This window comes from Etheostoma cragini, chromosome 7 (assembly GCF_013103735.1).
Source record: "Etheostoma cragini isolate CJK2018 chromosome 7, CSU_Ecrag_1.0, whole genome shotgun sequence".
Lineage (NCBI taxonomy): Eukaryota > Metazoa > Chordata > Actinopteri > Perciformes > Percidae > Etheostoma > Etheostoma cragini.
In genome coordinates this window covers 8,143,454-8,167,722 of record NC_048413.1, presented here as the reverse complement: position 1 = coordinate 8,167,722, position 24,269 = coordinate 8,143,454, and the positions used below count along the sequence as shown (strand labels likewise).

Below are 24,269 nucleotides of genomic sequence, written 5' to 3'. Positions count from 1 at the left end.
CAGCTGAAGCAGAGGCAGCTCTTGCAGCTGAAGAAGAGGAAGCTCCCGCAGATGGAGAACAAGAGGCATCCAACCCAGAAGAAGAGGCAGAGGCAGAGGCAGAGGCAGAGGCAGATGAAGGAGCAGCTGGTGTGGAGCAGGAGGACTCTGTGACAGAGGAAACGGCTCCTGCAGAGGAGGTGGAGGCAGCAGAGGAGGGTCAGACAGAGCAGGACGAGTTGGTTGCTTTATCAGAAAAGACAGCAGAGGGGGAACAAAGTGAAGAGGAGAACCAGGAAGCACATGAAGAGGAGAGCCACAAAGCAGCGGAAGCGGAGGAGGAGGTGGAGGTAGTGTCTGAAGTAGAGAATGGACTGGAAGGTGAGGAAGTGTCAGAAGAAGAAGAAGAAGAAGAGGAGCAGCAGCAGGATATAGCAGCTGAAGAGGAGGCTGATGAATGAAAGGAGCCATTAGAAAATGATGCTTTACCACAGGATGAATGTAAGTAAGAAAGTGTGTGTGTGTGTGTATGTATGTATGTATGTATGTATGTATGTATGTATGTATATATATGTATATATATATATATATATATATATATATATATATATATTGTGTGTGTGTGTTTGCGTGCGTGCGTGCGTACACACACACACACATAGATATGTGTCTCTGTATGTATATATCTTTTTCCGTTATAAAATGGCATTTTTGACGTCACTGCATTATCAAATATTGTCACAACCCTTTCAAATATTTTCTTCTTTTTTGTTTTGCAGAGTACAAGTCAACAGAATGGGATTCTTTTCCACACCGGAGAATTGAAACTTTCACAGTCTAAAATCAGTCTTCAATGAAAAATACCGTATGAAAGCATTATTGATTACTGTTGTTTAGGTGCAGTATTCATTATGTGATTACTCTTTAAAAGGTGTCAGTCAGAAGAAATCAGTCACTGCACGCTGGAGTCCACGCTGAATCCTGTGCGTCAAAATATGACATGGCTGTTAAGTTATGTAGGAGATGAGAAATGCAGGATTCGCCTACCAATAACAACCTCAAAAGCCTTAAAAGAACTGTCTTTCTACAGAGCATTTTCCACTCTTCTTCATAACTTGCCCCCTTTATAAAAACAAACAAACTATAAAGCCAATGACATAAATGCAAGCAAATGCAAAAATAATTTTTATTAATGCAATTGAAGCCATATGTAATTCCTGTCTTGGTGGCAATGCCTTTTTGTCACTGCCTGAGATGAATGTTGAGAATTTCAGAAGGGAAAAAAAAAACAGTGGCAATAACTAGATGTATTGTTTACACAGCCAACTAAAGTGCTAGCAAAAAAAGTATTTTTGATTCCTGAATGTTTTTAAAGTATAGGACAAACTGTAGTTGATAGTTGTTGTTTTTTTTACTTTTAAAAGTACATATGTGTGTCAGTTCTTTAAAACTTGCTTTTATCTAGCACTTTTTTAACTGATTACAATTCCACTCAAACCTGAAGTAAACACCTGTAGTATTAAGATACAGCGGTCTAAAAGTGCTCTACCAAGAACTGTTTCAGAAATATCACTCTACTGCTTTAATACTTTTAATTTGATCATTTTAAATCAAATGTACACAATTCTACCAGTTCAGACTTAGTATCATTTAGTGCTCTTGTGGGTCTTTAACAAATAACTGTAATAATTGTATGCAATATTTAAAAAGCAGTTGTTTGTAATTAGCAGGAGAGTTTAGTGAAGCACCTCAGGGACACATTGCTCTCCAGATGGATGAAAACTATTACACTACTACAGCTACATCATTAAAATGCCACCCTGGAAACAGATTACATCTTTAATGATAAAATCTGTTCTTTAACTAAACCATAGCAACATTTTACTGTTGATAACCAGAAGTCTTGAATCAAAGAAGAGTTTATAAAAGCAGTCAACAGTAGCTGAAATGCACAGGTTCAGGCTCAGCTTTGAACCAAACCGAAGGACCACTTTGCACCGCAGAGTCATGTTGGGCATTTTAGCTTTAGAGAAGGAGTTCCCCAGCAGGACACTGATCCTGAACATGGATCGAATCTATGCCAGGACTGAAGGAGGAGCGAGGAGTGCCGGTGTTAATGTCTCCACAGTTGCCTGATCTCAACCTTGCTGTACAGTACCTGCACGTGTCTGGGAATATTTAAAAAATAAAGCGCAAAACTTCAGACTGTTTCTCCAAAATGCTCTAAAGACAGCCGGAATAATGTGAATTGTCAAAAAATGCAGAACCAATGTGAAAGCTGTGATTAAGCATATCAGTTATTAATCATTTCAAATATATTGTTGTGAAAATTACCTCTTTGGAGACGTGACAAATGTTTGCGTATTCATGCTTCACAGATGGTAAAGAAGCTTCAGGTTCATAAGTGGAGTTAACAGAGTTCTTGGTAGTGTAGTAATACCTTGGCACCACTGTTCATTTTACTAAGACTTTTCACTTGTACAAAATGCAGTTTTTGCCAATACAGTGGTTACTGTCAGTACGACGTACTCACGTCATGTTTTCAAAATAAACCCTGGTTCTTTCTCTTTTGTATACTTGATTCTCTGCTGTTTTATATTTAGTTCCTATAGACCATACTGCATGACCAGTGCTTGGAGCCAGGTGAAAGTAGTCCCTAACAAATGCTCTATTTAGCCTTATTACTAAATATTTGCTAAAAACATCAGTCCCCTGCTGTTTTATTATGTCAATTTTAATCTTTATTGTGGAATAAAACAATCATTTAAGCATAGGCATTGCATGCAATACACATGTAGTCACAGATCTTAAAGAGTAGTAAATGGAATGTACTTTTTTTGTTTTTTGATAATTTTTCATTGCGGATACAATTTTCAACAAAACACCCCCCTGTCCCAACACGCAACAAAATTCCTCTCTCATCCTCTGCAGTACTACAACAATAAAAAAGCGAATTATATGACAGTATCACAGTAGCAGCTCCCCTATGTCTTCTCCTTTTACAAACTAGTCAAATGGCCTCCAGATGTTCTTACACACTCCCAATTTTCCTCTCAATATATACAGTATGTCAGAAGAATATGGCGCAATGCATGTCCATGCCCTCCATGGACATACATTGCGCCATATTCTTGATCTGAGTACCAATTGTAGGTGACTCCATTTCCTTCCAAATGAGAGCTAAAGTCTGTGCCTGTAGTATAGCAAAAAAAAAATATATATATATATTCTTGGGGTTTCAGATTCAGATTTGTTGGACACAGGTGCAGCAAAATCATGGTCAAGTGGAATGTTCATAGATGAAGATCAAGATGAATATAGTTTTATTAATCACCTCCCTCCAGACTGTTATTATTTTGTCACACTCCCAGAATCAGTGCATACATGGTCCTTTAGCCGCATTACCAAATGGATTGTCTTAAGTGAAGTGTGTATAGAGTAGACTTGCTTGCATTAGACCTTTGGTAGACAGAAAGTCTAAATTGATTGTGCGTGCATCATTAAGATAGGCCGGAAGTCTCTCTCTCTCTCCCTCTCTCTCTGCACTCTAGCCTGTTAAAGGGATTTTGTTCCGCCTCTCCCACACATCACTGCTGCAGTGTCTCAGTGCCTCAGTCTCTAACCTTCCACAGGAACCATGCAAGCATTTGTTCCCAGGTAAGTTTCAGAGAGACTGACTCATGCTGTTCTATTCCAGGATTCTTATTTCACATATTCAATTTTCAGCTTGACAAGCCACTGTTTTGGCAAAGCTCCCAGTCCTCCTGTTTGTCATCTTAATGTGGAGTAACGGCGCTCTGTACAGGTGCTGTGGGCCTCTTTGAACTGATATAATGAGAGTTTGTAGTTTGTTACTTTAGGGGCTGGAAATCAGTCCCTTTCTTTGATCAACTTAATTTGCTTTTTTATTTACATAAGTAATTATTGGCTGGGGGATATTATTCTTAGCAACTATTTTAACCTGTTAATTATTAACATTTTTCCTTCTGTAGCTTAAGAGGAGCATTTTTGTAAATATGGATGGTTTCACATTTGGATGGATAAAACCTTATCATGATTGTAATTGTTAGTTTATGAATCTGTAAGCATCTTCAGCTGGGATGGGTGCAACTTATTTTCTGGTTGACATTTTACTATATCATTTCTCGTCTATAATCCATAATATCCTATGCTTTGTACATTGTACAGTGTGTGGCGACCAGCCCAGTAACTCTCAGTCAGGTTTCAGGGTGACTCCACAACAGAGAGATCAATACCAGTAAAAGCGTAGCAGAGGAGGGGCAGGCAGCTCTCTGGGCAAAACATGAGCCTCTCCACTAATGCTTGCTCAGCTCTTTCCCCACAAGCCTCTTGGGAAAGTCAAGCTCAGGTCTTAAAGCACAATGAAAATGCCTTTTCAGAGCATTTTGCCTCCTTAATTGTATGTATTTCCTGTTAAAATTATAGTGCTGCAAAATGCAGGAAGAAAAGATTTAAAAGTGTAAATCAGTGGCATGTTACACCTGCTGATGCAGCATGAGGCACATGCACATATACACGGCATTCATTATTAGAAACATGTACATTTTATATTTTAAATATGTCTTATATTTCTCATTAAATCATTTTGTTTCATTAATTTGCTACTGGGTATTTAGGAAAATAAGGTTTGGAGGTGGGGGGTTCAATAAGGGCCTAATGGGTTGATTAAGCCATGCTGTCCACATCAACAAAACAGGACTCACTCTCTAAACAGTGCCATTATACATCACTTAAACCTGTTTTGTGTTGTTTAAAATATATAAAGACAAAAAAGGTATTGCTGTATGTCTAAAAGTGAAAATACAAAAGGTTGAAGAAAAAAACAACTCTATGCTGCTTCACACCTTTTTGGAGCACTAAGTTATAATATAAACTATTAGATAGTATACTATGGTTATTGGTAGGTGTTGTTGTTGTCAACCTATATTATTAATTGTGTTACTTATAATTGGACTTATAATTATGGACACCTCTCTAACACAGCTGTGGATCAACACGTTATCATGATATGTATTTGAGCACTATGCACAATGGCACTTTATTACTCCGCGTCTTGAGAAAGGTCCATGTGACCGAAACATCGACCGACCAAATAAACCAAGCGCAGATGTGACAAGTGTGGCCAGGAATTTCCTTTCTATTTATTACATATGATTGCCCCATTTCATTGGATTTTAGATTTGATGTCATAATCATTGCTTTCAATTTGCTGCCTTGTGTGGTAAGCACGGTGTAACCTGGGAAAAGTGCTCCATAGGAAATTATTATCATCATCATCATTATAATTATTATTATATAATTGCCCTAATCAGAAAGCGTAGCCTTTGAAAGTTGTGCATATCCCTATTGTACATGTCTGGGACAGTGGCATGTACAATAGGTACCTTACTTTATTCTTTATGTATACTGTTTTTATCTTTTTATCTGACCCAGGTCGTATCTGGCTCCGGTCAGGGATGAAGAAGCGGAGTCTCAGAGGAAAGCGAAGTCTCGTCATGCCAGACAGACCCGCAGGTCAACACAGGTAAACAACAAATGGCTTACAGAAGCTGAGGTTTTATTACATTGTGTTTGACTATTGACAGTGAGAAAGCTGTATAAATGTCCTGCAGGGCGTGACTCTAACAGACCTGAAAGAGGCTCAGAAGACCAACAGCCAGCCTCCTCCAGATGGACAGACAGAGGAAGGAGGCACTCTGGATGAAAGGACCCGTCTGAGGAAAAGCATGATGACAGAGTCCTCGGACACCACGGAGATCACTCGGAAATGGAGCAAAATGGACGAGGTTAGCAGGAGAAATGTATGCAGAAATCAGTTTAGCCTTTCTGCTGCAGAAGTGGTTGGTTTGTAACTTTGGAGGATGTTTTGTGATTTAACTGTAACTTTTGATTTTTTTTTTTATCCTATGGGTGTACAGCAGGGGAACACTGAACCCAGGTTAGAAACCCTCGCTGAGTCTCCGATACCAAACCTTTCACATTGCACATCAATTGCTGGATCCCGTGGCCTGCTTTACTGCAACAACTCCTTCAGAGGTCAGAAAAGCTGTGTGTCTGTCTGTCTGTCTGTCTGTCTGTCTGTTTGTCTGTGTGTGTGTGTGTGTGTGTGTGTGTGTGTGCGCACGCGCCTCCCATATACCCCACTGCTGTGTTGTTTTTCTTTTCTTGTGACCTGATAATCCATAAGTAGAAAAGTATTGAAGTGGTAACCCTTTACTTTGTCCCAAAATGGGCCTTGAAGCATTGTTGTTACAGCAAATAAGATAACATGTCATAAGGTATATGTTAACTGATTTATGCATGTACAGAAAATGTCAAAAACCCAGTCACAGACAACAAAATGTACAGTATGATGTCATCAAAGTGAAGTTACGTGTGCTTGTGGTTTATCAGACACCAGCAACGCCTCTACTTACAATTACTGTTATAAAACTCCAATGACAGAAATCCTAATAGTCTAATCTGGAGTTTGGGAGGTGCAGTGCGGCGTAAAAGCACCAATCAACACTAATCCCAGCTGGAAATTCATTGTAATAAATGTTTTTTTTTCATCTTTTAAGATGCCAAAACAGAAATAATGCATCACTGTCTGCGGTGGACTTTCAAACCATGTCACCAGTTCATTAGATGTGTCTAAGCCATTTTTATAATATTAGTCATTAATAACCAAGGGATAAAACAACGTTGAGCTAAGAAAGAAGGCCTGGGTTCTTCCAGGACCCACACAGAACATTTGTGTTAAATTTGTCAAAACGTGTTGTGTCATTGTTCATTTTCAGCAGTGATTATTAGAGAAGTGTACAATAGAAATGCTTTATATGTGCAGCTGGTGAGAGATGGTGGAGAGATGAAAACCAGAATCCTGTTGAAGATGCGGCACAGCTGATCCTTTCAACAAAGCAGCAACAGAGACAAGACGGTTCAGATTCCAACACTGCAAAGGTATGTGGGGAACCTTTTAACAGTCGCAGAAATAAATAACGGGATTCTGGCTGCTCTGCTTAGTGGCTATTGAATATCCTCCCAGTTGTGTTCCCTCAGTACCAACAGATGGAGCCAAAGGATTTTCATATTTTAGTTTTCATTCTTAGTTTTACCTAAGAGTATTTACAGTTGACCCAAACTGTCTAATACATTGACATCCTAAATGTTTCAATGTGCTCATGACGTACTTTGGCCGTCCTCAACAAAGTTCAAAATGATGTCTAATTTTTTTGAAAGGCATCTAGATGTTAAAGACTTTACAGCCAAAAATTTCACAGCAAAATAATATTACTGTTCAATATTCATTAGCGCCACTGTTTCATATTCACATCCTGTTACTCACCCGAATTCTAAATATGCCTCAAAGGCAGCCAAAATCTGGTCTCTGATGCAATATTTTCAGACGCGCCGCAATCATAGATGCAAAGCATGTGTTAAGAAATTATTTTTACTAGAAGCGCAGGCTTATAGAACTGCCCCCCCACCACCACCACCACACACACACACACACACACGAACACACACACACACACACACACACACAGGCACACACACACACACACGCCCACACTCCTCCCTCTAAGTCGCTTTGCTTCCTCACAACACATGGCTAAAGTGTCTCAGCATACCATACCATATTGGGCCAACAGAGACGCTCTCTGCTTAGTCTTAGTTTAGGGTTCAGAGGGATTGCCTTTTTTTTCTCTTCCACCCTCTAAACTGATACTGTGTGCCCCTCCACCTGAGTGCTGCCTGTGAAAAACCCTGAACCACATAACTAATTACTCCTACTGCGTGCAAACTGGAAATCCCCTTGAGTTTCAGTGAGGAGATTCTAATAATCTGTTTTTCTAAAAAGAAGATAGCTACCAAAGTGAACGGGAAGGACAGAGACACAGAGATGATAAGGATATGGATTATAGATGATACAGTTCCCCTGCGAGCTGACTCCAGGTCAGCGGCTCAGCTGTCCCCCACGGTGGAATCTGAAGCAGAGATCAGTTAGTAACATGAGAGTCTTGTAGCTTTACGCAGAGGACTAAATCTGTCTGTGATAATCATGTCAGGAGCATGACAGGCTGACCATCACCAGCGCCGACCTCTGCATGACTCCATGATGATCTGAGCAGATTTTCCACCGTGACTTTCAGTAGTGGAGAGAAAGACAGGTGTTAGAGCGAGTGAGCTAAGAGATTCTGCTACATGTAAAATCGGTGGTGATCGCGGCGATTATGATTGAAGGAGTTAGCAAGTGATAGAGCAAGCATGACTATCTTTGCAGCAAATTCTATTAGAGCACCGCTTTTGGCTGGTAGAACACCCTGCTTTTCAACATTTACTTGAAAAATCATGTAAACTGAAAGCAGCTTCTCTGTACAATGCATGAGAATAGCATCCCATATAAGTCCTGAAACTAAGGGTATCAGACTGGGGGAACTCCAGCTGGGATTGACTCTTACAGTAATACGATACTCCAACATCAGTGCCAGTGTAGTTCACTGCCACTATGTCATCTTCTCTACAGATGGTCTCTGAAGTGAGAACATGTATGCCAATATACTGTACAAGATGGTTACTTCAGTTTTATTCATGTAGCATGTTTAAAAACAACCATAGTTGAGCGGTTTGTGGTGGGTCTCGGATGTTTCAACAGTCTGTTCTTATATGAATAGCTTAACTAATCCAGAGGTTTGGAGCAGCCACTGCAAAGGCTTGGTCACCATTATTTTTAAACCTGGCTCTAAGCACATCGAGGAGCATCTGATTGGAAGACCTCGGTGCTTTGACAGGTGTGTGGACATGTAAAAGCTCTGATATGTAAGATGGCGACAACCCATTTAAAATCTTAAAAATAAGCAATACAATTTTCAAATCAATCCCGAAACAGACAGAAAACCGTTTTAATGTGGTCACACTTTTTGGTCCTAGTTAAAAATGGAGCTGCTGCATTCTGGACTAACTGTCACCTACAAAGGGATGACTGGTCCATTCTGACATATAAAGACTTACTACAGTCTAATCGAGACACAATAAATGCATGGGTGACTCTTTCGAAGTCTTTGCCCAGCAGGTAGGGCTTGGCCTTTGCCAAAAGTCTCAGCTGGAAGAAGCTGGTTTTAACAACAGAACTAATCATTAATTTAAAAGGTGACTGTTGCCAAATTCAGGTCTTGGGTCATATCTCAAACCACCCATCACAAAAGCCTGCACGGTGAACCTTCAATGATACAATGCAGAACAGATCAGGGACCAAAGCTTCAACCTTTTAGGAAGAGGTTAAAGGCAAGTAAGGGTACTTCAAGGGAGGTGAATTAGCACCTCTATGTTAATGTTATTTGTGTGGTTGGTTATTCACATCACATAATCACAGTCCTTTTATTAAATAATTAAGTTATTTTTCACTTTTTTTTTTTCTTTCTCTTTCATATTCTCTCCCCGTTTCGTTTTTAATCCTTCTATGTTTTTAGTTTTTGTCTTTCCTTTGATCTATTTGCCCTGAGTATGAGGGAGTAGAGGAACGTGCGGTGCTGCTAATCTCACTATAAAAGGAAGATAGCATGAGCCTGCTAGTGACTATGGGAAGAAGGTAAGGGGAAGGGGGGGGCAGCAGGGTTGTTTAAAAGAAGTCCAACACTTTGGGAACTATGTTGATTAGCTTTCTTGCTGCGAGTTAGATGAGAAGACCATTCTCTCACGTCTGTATAAGGTAAATATGAAGTCACAGGCAGCTGCTGGTCAGCTTAGCTTAGCATAAAGACTGGAAAACAGGAGGAAACAGCTAGCCTGGCATTGTCCAAACACAATCTGCCTTCCAGAGCCTGGGAAGCTCCCTAATTAACATGTCATTTATTGTCTGTTTATAGCGTACAAAAACCAAAGTGGAAAGAAACATATCCTCATCTAATTCTGGGCAAGGAAGCAAAACATCCATTCCCCAAAACTATTCCTTTAATAAGATTGTAACGGTGATGAAAGATGGCACAGTCTTGATATTTTTACAAAGCTCATAAGGCCACAGGATGAAAACTAAATCATCACAGCTGTAGGACAAAATCACCAATGCCTTGGTGATATCACAGGGCTAAAATGAGAAATACAACAAAAGATTTTGGCCACGAGTGCTCCGTGTTAACACTGTGTGGCACTCACATTAACAGCATCTCCTCTCCATCACACAGTGAGGTTACACTTCCCGGTTGTTGATGGCTCCTCAGGTAATACGGTGTGTTGACCTTCCAGCACACAAACGGCTGCAGCCCCCCCTCCAACTCTGGCTGTGTGCTCCACCTCCCCCTTATCCTTCCACATCAGTGGCCATTTTTAGCCCTGAGTGCTGAGTCCGGTCATAGCAGAGCCTCTGGCAGATTGCCAAAGCCGAAGAGCGAGGGGAGAAGTAGGGATGACGGGGTGGATGATGGGGGGGGGGGGGACTGGGAGGGTGACCAAGCAGTGAAAGGAGAAGGAGAGAGAGAAAGCAAGGGAGGGAGGGAAATGGAGAGAGAGAGAGAGAGAGTGTGTGTATAACTTTGGGAAACATAGGAAGAGGCAGCAAAAGGGAACAAACTTTTCTCTCTTGGCTGCTTCCTTTTGGACTTTTTCACATTTCATCAAAGACCTCCGAGTTGACAGGGCGGAAACAAGGAAGGATAATTTGTCTGCTATACGAGTTAAAGAGTTATTGCTCTATTTTTGTGGTTAGCAGAGGTTAATTTGTTTTGTTGTTCTTTGCATTTTTATCAAATTGTTGAAGGCGTGACCACCTGAAGTCTCTACAAACTCAGCTGCAGCTCGCTCTGTCACACCCACACACACACACACACACAGACAAACAGACAAATATACACACACACCTGTTTTTGAGGATTCCCTTGGAGTGCAGTCATGGGCATCTGCGTCACTGTTGCTTGAGGGAGTCTGTGAGGCTGTTATCTGGTGGTGGCCCCGCTGACTGTTACAGTAGACGTTGACCTGCCGGTCCAGAGAAGAGGGGGGAGATGTCAACCTACTACCCACGCACCAAGGACCTGACTCGCACCAGGAAGTCAGTGACAGATTCTCCACCGTCCTCTCCGTCCCACACAGACAAAAACTACAGAGTAAGACCAGAAACCATTTTTATAGAGAAATGCACCATTAGGAATTTAAACTTTATCATATCACTAATGTAGCAGGGTGGATGTATGTCTAATTCCATCTCTCTGTATGTGTAACTTCTTTTATGAAGCTGGTCAAAGTATTGATATTATTGTTAATTTACCCACCATGACTTTGTATTATGTTAATCCAAAATTGAAGAACCTCAAACAAAGTACCATGTTTCCTGTGGGGGATTAATCCTAAAAGCAGTGAAGTAGATAGATAGATAGATAGATAGATAGATAGATAGATAGATAGATAGATAGATAGATAGATAGATAGATAGATAGATAGATAGATAGATAGATAGATAGATAGATAGATAGATAGATAGATAGATAGATAGATAGATAGATAGATAGAACAAGGGTTCTGTAAAGAAATCTGTCAAATTTCAAAAACTATCAAAACACAACAACTAATATAAGAGTAAAAAGAAAACAATGGAGCTATAAGGGACATGGAAATAATTGTTAGTTGCAGTTCTTGTAAAGTATGTATGTGTTTGTAGGACATGCCGTTGTGATTGGTTCAGTTAAAAAAGATAAAAGTTAAAATATTTCATCATTTCATTAATATGATAAGAGTTATTTTCTAATTTCTACAGGATTTGCATGAACGATCTGCCACTCCTGATTCACCAAATGAGTTTCTTTGAATGATGAAATAACTTGAACCACTCATCATATTTGATGCCCTGTGAAAAGAGGCGAGAGTATTTGCTCTCAGAGTCTGACCACATTTTCTGGAAAAGACCTTTGGATTGGATATTCCTTCTGTAATTTCCTGTTTTTTTCTTACGTCTAAGTAGCTTATTCCCATGGGCGTTGTTTGACTGCTGTGTTTATGTCAGTGCAGCGGGCTGAGCTGTACTCTGTGGGACAGCCACATTTAAAGAGACAGGTAGAAATGCAGAAATATGAAGCAACGTGATTCTGTCTATTCACAGATGCACACTTTTGCTCATCTAATGTTATGTAACATTACAGCACAGTTGCTAGCCGTGAATGCTACTGGTGAATGCTGTCAGAATGAATACTGTATCCATGAATGCTGTATCCATGGTGAAACTCAAGCATTCATTTTCCATTAAGTCAGCTCAATCTGAAATGGTTTAAGTTTTCATGGGAAAGAAAATGCAGTACAGGGCTGGGGTTGAATCCGATTGACGCAGTATTCTTAGCCCTTGCCCAGTGTTTTGATGAGAACCGGGTCCTATTTAGTAAAATACAATGTTTGCTGTTTACATTAAAGAAAACATTTAATAAGGATATGAAATGTAACATATAATTAACGATTGTTCCAAACCCCCAGTTCAGATCCCCATGAGTTGTTGGCAGTTCCACCAAAGAAATAGTTCTACTTTAATGGTTTATTAAAGCCTAAACAACAGTTTGAGGACTAAAGAGGTCAAATCTTCCAATATTTAATAAAAAGCATTAGAGAAAAGTCACAACCACCTACATGTATCTTGTGACCCTTTGGAGGGGGCCTGACCCCTAGGTTGGGAACCACTGGACTAAATTAAATGTATAGGTACAAGCTACGAAGGTAAAGTACTACTTACTACTTACGCATTGATGCATATACAATCTTATTATGTTTTATTATAATGTTATTCTGCAGAATGAGTACATTAATGTTGGTTTCTAAATACAGTACAGGACTTGGACTTGTAATTGAGTATTTATACATTGTGGTATTAGTACTCTTACCTAAGTAAAGGAACTGAGTACTTCTTCCACCATTGCATATGAGGCATTTTGTGTCAGTGATCTTGAAAAAGAAAAAGAGACAGATGCTGTAACGGGTCAGACAGGCTCAGATGTACTATAAAAAATTAATAGAGAAGGAGAAAAGGTGAGTGAATGTGGGAGAAATGTCTTTTATGGTTGTGTGTAAGTTCCAGTGGAGGGGGTGAAGAGAGAGAAAGAGAGAGCGAGTGTGTGTGTGTGTATGTGTGTGTGTCTGTGTGTGTTGCTCAAATTTTCCTACTGCAAAATCTAGTCTGCTCTGAAGGACTGATGCTGTGACAGAATGAGGGGAAGAGGTCTCCTGATGAGGATTTCATTGATTCACATTATTGTTTATGGCCTACTGTTTCACTCACTACATTTATATAATAGGCCTATTCTGGATTTTGTCCTATATGGCTAATGAAAGTGAATAGTCCACTATAATGTTCCAGTTCGCATGCAGCAGTTCAGGACAGCACTTTTCCAAAGTTTTCCACAGGTGGCGGAGTTGTTCCCCTGTTTGAACACATGTGTCCCTCCTTCACTCCTTTCACTACCTTCTAGAAAAGGTTGCCGTTGCGATGTTTGCGCATATCCAAAATTCTATTGATATACAAGTCTTTCATTAATGTTTAAAAGTAGCTGTGTTGTTTGAGCATGCATCTCTACCGCAGCCGGACTCACAAAAATTGTTGTCTGGTTGGTTTTGTGTACACAACAACCATTGCAACACACAGAGCTGACTGTAAGCCCTAAACAGAGCGTAAACTGTTGCAAACTGCAGTAAAAAAACAACAGATGGAGGCGCATATTCTGGATGCGCTGTAGGTCTACAGGCAAGGGGGTAAGCCAGCCTCGACAAGGCTCAGCTCGCATGGCGCCATTTTGATGTGACCTAGCACATACTCGCCGTTAGCATTCCATTGACTGCCATTCATTTGGACGTCACTTTGAAAGAAGTGAAACGTGACAATGTATAAAAAGGCTCCACTACCTTGTATCCTCCCCCCCCCCCCTGAAGAAAAATAGGCTGACGATTGTGTCATAACCAAGCAACTTGCTTTTGCATAGTTGTGGAATTACCAAATTGTAGAGGGTAAGCTCGGAGGCAGTTTCGACTTACATGACCTGTTTAGGTTAAATTACTGATGTTAACTAGCATGTTAGTTCTCAATAATTAGCCTGTGCCTATGTTATCTCCTTACATGTGCCTACACTCTCCGTCTCTGCTGATTGGGAATGATTGAGATTTCTCTTGGCACAGCTGCCAGAAGACTTACAACTTTCAGACAGGTTACTCAAGTCACATCTATGTCGTCAAGCTCAGTTGGAGGCTGCGCAGTGACGCTCAGCCATCACGGGAAAAGTGCTTCTGATATCCTTCACTGGTCTCCGTTGAAATCAACAAGGTCACATTGTCCAGTTCTTTTACTGGCTAGGCCTATAGGTCTACATCTCCAAAGAATGTTACATTTGGGAAAAGGCCTTATTTGGAATTTCCAAACGGAATATGCTGTTCACATGACCTGAGTTAAAATTTGTAATAGTGTCATTTTCAGAATAATAGTGGAATATTTAGTGTGCATCTAAATGTACACAGTGAGCTAATGCATGAAGCCTGTGTCTGTTTTCTTCTGACGCCCCCCTGGTGAGCATGATGTTGGTCAGGGCAAACCATAAAACACGAGGCACTTCTGTTTACAGAGCACCCGTTTGGAGGCTGTTTCCATCAGTCTTATGTTTTGGTTGTCTCTGTTACATCTGCTCTGCCTCACATAGTTTGCTGAGCTACATGTGCCACTTCTGACTCCCTCTGTTTCTCCTAACAAGGGAATCACATTGGTGCAGCTGCTATCTGAAGTAGAATTTCATCTGTGATTGTCTGGCTCAGTTTTGACAAAACGTTTCATGATGCATCCATAGGCTACACGTAAGAGTATGTATTATTCCTGTGAATATGCCCTCTTTTGCGTAGAATCAGGTCCTGTGTACCAAAGTTCACTTAAGACTTCACTGGAATTAAGTTTTTAAAATTCTCATTTCACCAATCTGCTAATCCTTTACTGTCAACTAGGAACTCATAATTTTTTTAACAGATTGGTGAAGGTCTGTAAAACAGATCATGTCCCCAATAGCACACTTATTCATTCATATTTATTCATGAAACCAGGGGGCTTATCTTCCCGGTTGATTAATGAATGTACACCAAATCTGAATGAGACATCTCCTAAGCATTGCACGAAGAGATCGGAGTGAGTGAGAGCTCTTCATGGCTCCATCCTTGGCCCTTTTTCATCTAAGGTCACGGAGGTCTGTTTTTCTCCTGGATAGCTCTGCTTAAGCACATGACCACATAAGGATAGGCAGCGCTGGCTCACTTATGTAAACACTTGCTGAGGAATAGCTCCTTTGGCCCTGCGTGAAATATGCCCAAACTCTGCAAATGTGAGAGCAGGGATAACTGTGCACTCTGTTCCTTTTGACATTAATTGTCCTCTTAAGCGTATGCTTTTCCTGCAGTCTACATCTGCTTCTTGTCTCAAACAGCCGGGACCCCTCACACAGTTCATTTCTAAACTGAGGTGTTTAAAGCCCTCTTTCCCTGATGACGTTTTTGAATTTATTTAAGAGTAAAGTTTACAAAATTGTTTTGTATACTTTAAAGACATCATGGGTCAGTCTGGACTTATATTACAGCGTCTGCTCTCTCCCTCTCTGTCTCTCTTTTCCAGTCTCTGACTGATAGTAAACCCATCCAGTCATCATCCTCTCATGTGTAATGTGTGTAAGCGGATGCCAGTGAGTTATCTATTCGTTCCACTTGGTTTGGTGCAGAAACAGGTCTGGCAAATTGTGATATTGGAAAGTTATGTGCAGTAGACACATAAACTACATAACAGTTATGTGCCAACTAATTATAGGCACATCTTTGAGGTAATGATTATGAGTTTTGAGCAAAATTGAGCTTGATAAAAGATACAAATCCTCCAAATGTAGCGCAATATCCAACCTCCTCGGTGAAGTGGAAAGAAATTCAGTATGTGATCTCAACAGGCCACTTGGCAGCCATGTGGACTGGACTAGTCGTTGCAAAACACTGCCAGGACAGCCTGCTATCAGTCTGTTGTCTTAGGTCAGACATCCACCCATCACACAGGAGATACTTAGCTTCTGATGTCATGATGTCATCTTTATGCTGCAGGCATTTGCGTGGCAGCTGCCATTTCTAAAAGATTAACTGGGCTCACCGGGGAGGTTTGACCGGTACGAACCCTGTCAGTGCAGTGTTTGGTTGAATTCTATCTCCCTTCTGCATGCATTTCTTCCCCCTGGGACTTTGAACACGCTGGGATAATTCACTTGGAAGTTTTGTTTTTGTTCCCTGTTGTCTCAGGATGGAAATATTTCACTGCCAAGCCTCTGTTTGGATTTATCAAACAAATAAAAATCTGGATCTGATCACGACAGAACTATTTTTTTTACAATGTGTTGTTCCCATCCTGAGGTGCTAGTGAGCCAACTAACACGATTTGTTCTTTGTTTTTCAGCATGAAAGATTGTCAAGGTGAGGATTTATCATTGTTTTTGTTGTAATACAGAGCTGTGTTTTCTGAGAAAAATCAAAACTTAATGGCCTAAATAAAGTGGCAGTGTGAACTGAATGTGTTACTTTTAGATATGACTCCAGTGGGGAGAGTGTGACAGACAAACCATTGGGCCGCACCAGCTCTTACACTCGGAGAGAGACGAGGCTGGCTGCTCTGAACAGACAGGAGCAAGACTGCACTACCAAAGACTATAAGAAGGTAGTACCTCAGTTTAAACAAGCACAGCCCCTCCTGAATGATTCATGTGGTGCTGAAAGCTGTTGGATCTCCAGGCAGATTTATCTATTTTAGTACGCTTCCAATAAGGGAAAGCAGATGGAGAGTTAATTGAAAAAAAACATAATTTAATATATCTTAAAAATCTTTAAATAAAAATTCAGGTAAGTTTTTTAAATGTTCACATACATACATACATATATCTATATCTATATCTTTATATATATGTATGTATATATATTTATATATAAACACAATAGGGTATGAAACATGTCAACATTACACATTATTTTTATTAATAGGAAATTTCCAGTCATATTCAGTTAATTGTATATCATATTTAGACATTGGTCTGTTGTTGATAAAAATGGATGATGGTTTAAATAACTTAAAGAAAGCAGAATATCAGGTTTTTAATAGTCTCGCTTTGCCAGACCCTCCTCCAAAACAGTTTTGGATAATGTTTAAGATTTAGATATTGATTGATTTCTTTATTATTATATTTGTTGGGCACAACAATTCTGAAGAATTTCGTCTTTCTTGGGGACACTCTAGACAGCATGAGCTAGCTAACACTGCTAACACTGGGTCTTCATTTTGGTGCAGAGTTCAAGTTGTTTAGCTATACTGTTGAGCGGTTTCCACTGTAGCTAGCAGTGGCTAGCTGGCAACATCTGATAGCAGTTGGGAGGTTGCATGCTTAAACGAGGCAGCTGGCTTAAAAAAAGTTTCATTAGGAATAATAAAATTATGACATAAAAAAATATTTGACTTAAAGTACCCATATTATGATTTTTGTGCCTTCAGTCTCCGGCTGAGCTGTTCAAAATCTCCACGGCTTTCTACGTCACTAGCCGAGTAGAGATGGCTAACCCTAGCATGCTAGCGCTAGCATGCTATCTCGTTCTCAATTGCAAAACACTGCTACAACACACACTAGTTCACCATAATCTCCAAAAGAACTACTCACATGTTACTGTTCTGCAGGTATTCCACAAGTGGCCCTTGTTTAGACAAAGTCTCCCAGCTAATCCTGCCTAGTACTGACCATAGTTGGAGAAAGGTTATCTAGCTGATGTGATCTTACCTAGCTAGTGAGTATGTGGACTCCCGACAAAGATAGTATAGAAGTGAGATGTCTCACTCTGTAGCTAAAACAAGTGAGATGCCTCACTCTGTAGCTAAAACAGAGACCCAAACACACAGCAATATGCAGTACAACAAAAATATGGTGTTGAAAACTGAAACCATGTAAACATATTCTGGTGCAACCTCAACATACAAATATGAACCTGAAAATGAGCATGATATGGGCGCTTTTTATTATATTTTTTGTGAAATAAAAATGACTTCTAAGAAAACATTCATAATGGAAACAAGAACCTGAAATTATACGAGGGGCTTCTTTTCTTTTTTTTGTTGCATTATTTCAGATTTTTCGCTTATTAATTTCACACACTTCATTTATAATGTGTTTGTTTATTTAATGTGGAAAAAATGGTGGTTCCATTTGTTTATGTGTTAACATTTTCATCATTAGACTGACTAATGTGTTATGTCCTTATTTTAAAAAAAGCAATTGATTAAAAGACCAGAACTTCTCGAATAAAGCATAAAGCTGGTAATCATTTATCTTCATTTCTTCACATGTAGATGTATGCAGAAGCTTTGCATGAGAATGAGAAGCTCAAGTCCAGGTTGCAGGACAGCAAACAGGAACTGGTCAAGATACGTTCCCAGCTGGAGAAAGTCACCCAGGTACAGGGAAACTGTCAGTTCAGTTGTCTTTTCCAGGAAGGTCATGGCTGATTACGTAATAAAATCAAGTCAAAAAATACATGTAATTCTCCCAGTGCTTCACATTAACAGCCCCATTCTAACCTTCTAGAGGCACGACAGAATATCAGAGAGATCTACAGTACTTGAATCAGAGAAAAGGGTAAGTGTCTTGGCAACCTTTTGGCATTTTGGTATTTTATACGATCATGCTCTTCTGCACTATCAAGATGGATGAATGCCCATATCTTTTCTTGACCATTTCCCCTCTAATTTTCCTGTCTACTTCAAATCCTACTTGATTGGCTTTTCACTCTTTTTTCCCCCGAGGGCCCGTAGGAGTATATTTATTTCAGTTGTTTCTTCTTTATTTACAGGAAAAACAAGCTCTTGAGAAAAGAGTGTCAAACATGGAAGATGAGTTAAAGGTCAGTGCATGCAAAAATAAATTGTGCATACTCATCCTGGGTTTAAATAGCAAATTTTGTCTCTGAGTTGTGTTTCATTTATCTCAGATGTTTCCCCCCAACACTATGATAACCCTAACAGTACTAAAGTAAAGTAAATGTACACACCTCCAGCCAAGCCACTCATGCTAAATCAAGCACGCTTAAGGTGTTTCCACAGAGCAAAACACACACATGTAACACACTCCAGGGTTGTTGTTAGCCAGGTGGGTTTGACAGCAAGGGGAAGGAAGGTTACTGCTTCAGGCTCATTACCCCCAGTGTTCTGCTGGGCCACTTCCTGCCAGGCTAGGGAGGAGCCTGTGCTGCTCCCCTGCTCCACTCATCCCACTGTTGGGGTGAACATTGTGACCTAGTTCCGCCTGAATACCAAACCCCGTCCAAGAGCAAAAGCCCTGCTTTTGTGAGACATTCCTGCACTGCACTGTGTGTATCCTGCTTCACTTAGACAGGGCAGAGCAGCAGAGAGATTTCAAGCCTGAGTAGACCTGATCTGCACAGTACTGTAGTTTGTGCAAGCAGTAACAAATGACACATGAAATTATAATTTGATTGATGTGGCGAATTACAGCAACATTGTTATGTTTCTCAAGAGAGCTAAAATAACACCTCCGGTCTGAGAAAGTATAATATGCAGACAGGGGAGGAAGGTCGGGCAAAGCGAGACTATGCAGACAGTGACGAGGACATTATATTTAGGACACATACAGCAGTGTGGTATGTCAGCGGCAGTTATTTGACCCCCGTGTTGTCGTGGTTCCTTCAGCAGGACGCCCCACTGCGGTTCCGCTGTGGGTACCAGCCCTGAGAGCAGGTTGTCTCAGGGGAGAGGGGATGGTGAGTGGTTGCTATGACGCAGAGGAGTCACTGACACCTGCCTGTCACCTCACACGATTCTTTTCTCTCAGAGATTCGGGCATGTTTACACGTGTGGACATACATGTAAATCGGTACTTTAGACTGTAAATACTACAGGGGCACAGGCACACAATCTTTTTCTTTTTCTTTAGATGCAAAGCACGCCAGGGAGCTGGCTTGTCACTCACTCACAAAATCACTTGTTCACGTTTAGCAAGCTACAGATTGCTCTTCAGTCAGTGCCAGATTAATGCCAACCTGGGCCAGCTACTGGGAAGGAGAGATAGCAGTAACATTCAGAACTCAGATGCAAAATTGCCAATGTTGAGCTTGAACAACTGTTGTATTTTTACCACTTACGCAACTGTGTGCGAGTGTCACAACTGCTGATGCTGTTTCATTTATAGTAGATATTCAAAAAACTGCAGTTGTGACACTCTGCATGTGACAGAAACGTCAACGATGCAAAAGATATTCCACTCCTTGGCTCACATGAGCACAGGCTCCATCTCCAGTAGAGGGGCGCAGGTTGGATTGGGACTACCTCCTTAGGTCTGGACCTGCTGGCAGTCGACCTGGGTTCAGGTCTTTCCCGTCTACAGCACTGTGTGTCCTTGTTTTCCCTTATGAAATATCAGTGTCCAATTACTTTGTGGGGTCTTACATTTAATACATAAAAGCTGAATTACTCTTGACGACCTCTGAAACGTAATTGATGGAAAATGTGTTAAATTATCTGCAGGATTTGAGAGTTTGGTCAAATCTAATTTTATATCAAAGACCTCGATATTAAGAGAGTGTAATAGAGGATACTGGTCATTATGCATTCTCGCCTCACTCTGTCCTTTCTCTTCTCTCTTGCCAAGGGCACCTCTCCAAGAACTGTGCCGTTTAATTCTAATAAGAGAACATTACATGGATGAACTGTTCAGTCCCAAATACCGGCAAGCTTCAAATTGCTTTGATAAATGTATTTTGGTGTTTTAAAAAGCAGCTGGATGTCTTCCTTAAACCTCATCCTTGGCCATATTCCCTTCTACACACTTGTGTTCGGGTAGCCTGAAACACTACCATTGCCCTGTGCGTGGGTGTGTGTGTATGTATATGTGTGTGTGTGTGTGTGTGTTACGTGGTTTGCCTTTAAGAATCGTGTCAAACCACAGATGTTTCTGTCGAACCGCATTGAGGTTTTCCTCAAAAAGGCTGGCCAAGAAGAAAAGGGAATGACTCATTTCTTTTCCTTTGACTTATAAGGGACTAGGCTGTTGCGCAAAGTGTGAAAAAGTAGAATTTTAGATTATGTGATTTTTTTAAATTAATTTCTATTCCCTCTGCTTTGCAAAGTGTATAACACAATAGCACCTCACCACTCTCCACACACAGCACAGGTTTGATGAGCACAAACTCAAAGACAACTGGCTTCATAGCTTCCTTTGCTTGTCGAAGCTTTTGCTATTTCTTCTCCAAATCTTCCTGTTGTGTGAGCACTTGTTCATATAAGTTTTGCTGATGAGTCCCTCCGACCTGTTGTTCTCCCCCCCCCCCTGTCTGTGTAGGTGATGGGAGCATGCCTGTATGAGTGGACATGTGTACACTCTCTATATGAGTCTTTCTCTTTGCGTATGCCCCGCCCTCCCGGCATGCTTTCTCTGCGGCCCCTCTCTGTATCTCTGTCCTCCTCTGTGCAGGCTTTCCCTGCTCTGGCTCAGGTCCAGACCCTGCGGAGGGTGAACGAGTGTCTCCTGGCTGAGAATAGAGCCATGCTGCGCGTCCTCACCCGCCTCTCTGAGACGGCCTCCATGCCGGAGACAGAGGACCTCTGATCTTCTGACACCATCTGTCCTCCTTTCTCCCCCCTCCTCTCCCCTCCTCAGCCTCATAACGTCTATTCTCCCCTCTTCTTCTGGTGCCTCTACAGCCCCCTCGTCTTCTGCTGTGTTCCTCTCAGGCAGGTCCTGCACCTTCCCGATGCTCACTCCCCCAACCCCCACACTGCTATGCATCTTCCGCCTCACTCCTTTAACCCAGTCTCCTTCATGGCCATCAGAGGGCAACCATGCTAACCCCATCCCCCAAAACATTTCTCACAAGCCTCCTTTGAAGTGTTTATTTAGCTACATCCATATTGCACGGGGCTTCACATGACATCCACACTGCTATTGTTCATCTTTCATTATAATCTAAATTAAAGATCTAAAGCAGACACGTTTACGGCAGTTATTGATTTTGCAACAGTCTAATACATGTGGCTCCTGTGATATGTGCTGTGTAATCAATGCACATTAGTTTGCCAAGGAAATAGCCATTCTAGCCAATCTTCCACAGTAAATCAGCAAGCAAGTCCTGGGCCACTGGCTAAGGCGTGGGGTTGGGTCTGTATTTCCCAAAAATGTTTTGCTTCAAATACATTTAGAGCAGAGTGTTGCCATGATGATGGGATTTATGTACTGGGTTTTTGTTATTATTCAGTACGATGAAAAACCGAGCAATTAAAACAGAAAGGGGGCTCCACACATGTGATTTACCACACGTCATGAACATGTTGATGCCATGGGCCCAAAGTCCATTCACCAGTGTTGGGTAATATGTCACAGCTTGAGAGCAGAGGGTTATTGTTTGTCTCTAGTAGACGGGAAATACTTTGGCAAAGAAGGTGGTTATTTTTAGTCATCACTCCCTTATGAGAGACATGACCTAGATTTGGGAAATTGACCCTCTCTCTGTTTCTCTCTCTTTGACTTTGTTCTTTTTTACTTTTCACATGGCATTGACATATTGTCAAAGTCACTCCTCACTTGCATGATTAAGTACCGTACAGCATGTCTTTATTGTTTGGCCTCAAACTTTATTGAAGGACAATTTTCAGTCCATTTGTTGTTAATGGTGAATGCAGAAGAGTGTAACATTGGAGTCCAATGTCATTGTGCACCTGAAGGTTTAAATGACAAACTTTACAGTACCCACAAACCATTTTACATATATTTATGTGATAATAATATCACTTTCTAATGCTATTTCTTTCCTTCTGCTGTTCCAGATCTTAACAGAGCTCAAGTCAGACAACCAGAGGCTTAAGGATGAGAATGGGGCTCTCATCCGAGTCATCAGCAAACTGTCCAAATGATAAGATCCTGTTTGGGTTTTGTGGATGCTCCAACCCTGTTATTATGGCAGTGTAAATATCCACAATGTCCCAAGTTGTGACTCCTCTCTGAGTTAGGTGATGGCTGCTTTGCACAAATAAATTCCTGTTGGGACTTGTAAATATCCAAAGAAAAGTGTTAAGGAGTTTCAGTCAAATTTTCCTGTGCGAGTTACAGCAATTGTTTCTACGTGATAAGTAATCATATTTTTGTAATATTCAGTGTTTTATAATAATAAATAGGGACCAGTTGTACTGTTTGATAACCTTACAAGGCTCAGTTCGAACAAATCCAGAGGTTTGCACGAAGGTACTGTTACTAATCATATAACCATCACATGGAGACATCACGTTTGTTTGCTACATCACGCACTGCAGAAAACTATTATAATGTTGTCTTGATTGTGAAATAGAGAGAAGCCAAGGACCCCAAAGGCCACTTTGGCTTGGAGATAAACTGTATTTTAATCTGAATGAGGAAATATGACCACACAGGTAAAATGAGGCCCAGCCAGGCGACAGACAGGTGCTCTGGTTCCAGAAGCAAAAACTAGATATTAATATAAATCCACCAAGCCATCTGCGTGGATTGAAGCCAGCAGAGAAGTGCTGTTAGATGCAGTTCTTCTAATGGCAAGAAGATTTTAGCTCCAGACCAGGAATGGGTTAAAATAAAAAGGAGAAAATGCTCTTGATGATGAACATTTTTACTCCAGTATAATGAAATGTAGGCTTAATAAAACCCATTATTTAGGTTTATGTTTTTGGTTTCCATTTTTTGTGTCAGTAAAATCTCTATTGTTTCAAAAACTTTCCTTTTTGTTAACCTGGCGTATGATAATGTCCCGACTGTGGTATTTGAAGGGGGCTGTATGCCAGCCCTGAGTAATGGATATAATGTACTTTGAGTAGTTGGGCATCACAGCACTGTATTATCTTCAGACTGGTTTCAGTTTCCATGATAACATAATTCTGAGTTTGCCAGATTCTGTTCATCCGTTCTTTTTGTGATTTTAGTCGCCATTCTTCATTTTTTGTTTTGCGTGTCCTCTATAGAGGAGTTTTTTTTCAATGGCTCAGGTTCAAAACAGCAGAATGGCTACACAGAGCAGACGTGTGTAAAAGAAAGTGTCCTATGTTCTGTAATAGAGATATATTTATTTATTTATGCACTTTCTTAGTTAGAATCTTCATGATTTGTTAACTCAGTTTTCATTCAATGAAAACACACCAGTTGTTTTGGTTGACTTCTTGGCCATCTTTCTGTTAGGTAATGAAAAAACTTAAATGACAAAATCTTGGTAGATGCGTCGTAAATCCCTGCTGACATTATAGCTTTCACAAA

General features: G+C 40.6%; 1 protein-coding gene and 1 long non-coding RNA gene across 5 annotated transcripts; both read left to right on the top strand.

Moving 5' to 3' along the window:
- The first annotated feature begins 6 nt into the window (after window positions 1-6).
- LOC117947916 lies at window positions 7-1,118 on the top strand. Its single transcript, XR_004657357.1, has 2 exons — window positions 7-480; window positions 759-1,118. It is a non-coding gene; the product is annotated as an uncharacterized LOC117947916 (long non-coding RNA).
- A 9,363-nt stretch (window positions 1,119-10,481) lies between these two features.
- LOC117948088 (protein phosphatase 1 regulatory subunit 12B-like) lies at window positions 10,482-23,392 on the top strand. 4 transcript variants are annotated; one of them, XM_034877556.1, is made up of 8 exons: window positions 10,482-11,081; window positions 16,406-16,422; window positions 16,534-16,663; window positions 18,335-18,439; window positions 18,570-18,620; window positions 18,835-18,885; window positions 21,471-21,730; window positions 22,820-23,392. In XM_034877556.1, exons 1-7 carry the CDS (start codon window positions 10,980-10,982, stop codon window positions 21,603-21,605), a joined length of 591 nt encoding a protein of 196 aa, XP_034733447.1. In that variant the 5' UTR covers window positions 10,482-10,979; the 3' UTR covers window positions 21,606-21,730; window positions 22,820-23,392. The 4 variants fall into 4 exon arrangements, with proteins under 4 accessions (XP_034733447.1, XP_034733448.1, XP_034733450.1 ...); XM_034877559.1 differs by lacking the exon at window positions 21,471-21,730 and adding an exon at window positions 19,694-19,761 and having other exon boundaries at window positions 10,487-11,081; XM_034877558.1 differs by lacking the exon at window positions 21,471-21,730 and adding an exon at window positions 19,691-19,761 and having other exon boundaries at window positions 10,488-11,081.
- The last annotated feature ends 877 nt before the right edge of the window (window positions 23,393-24,269 follow it).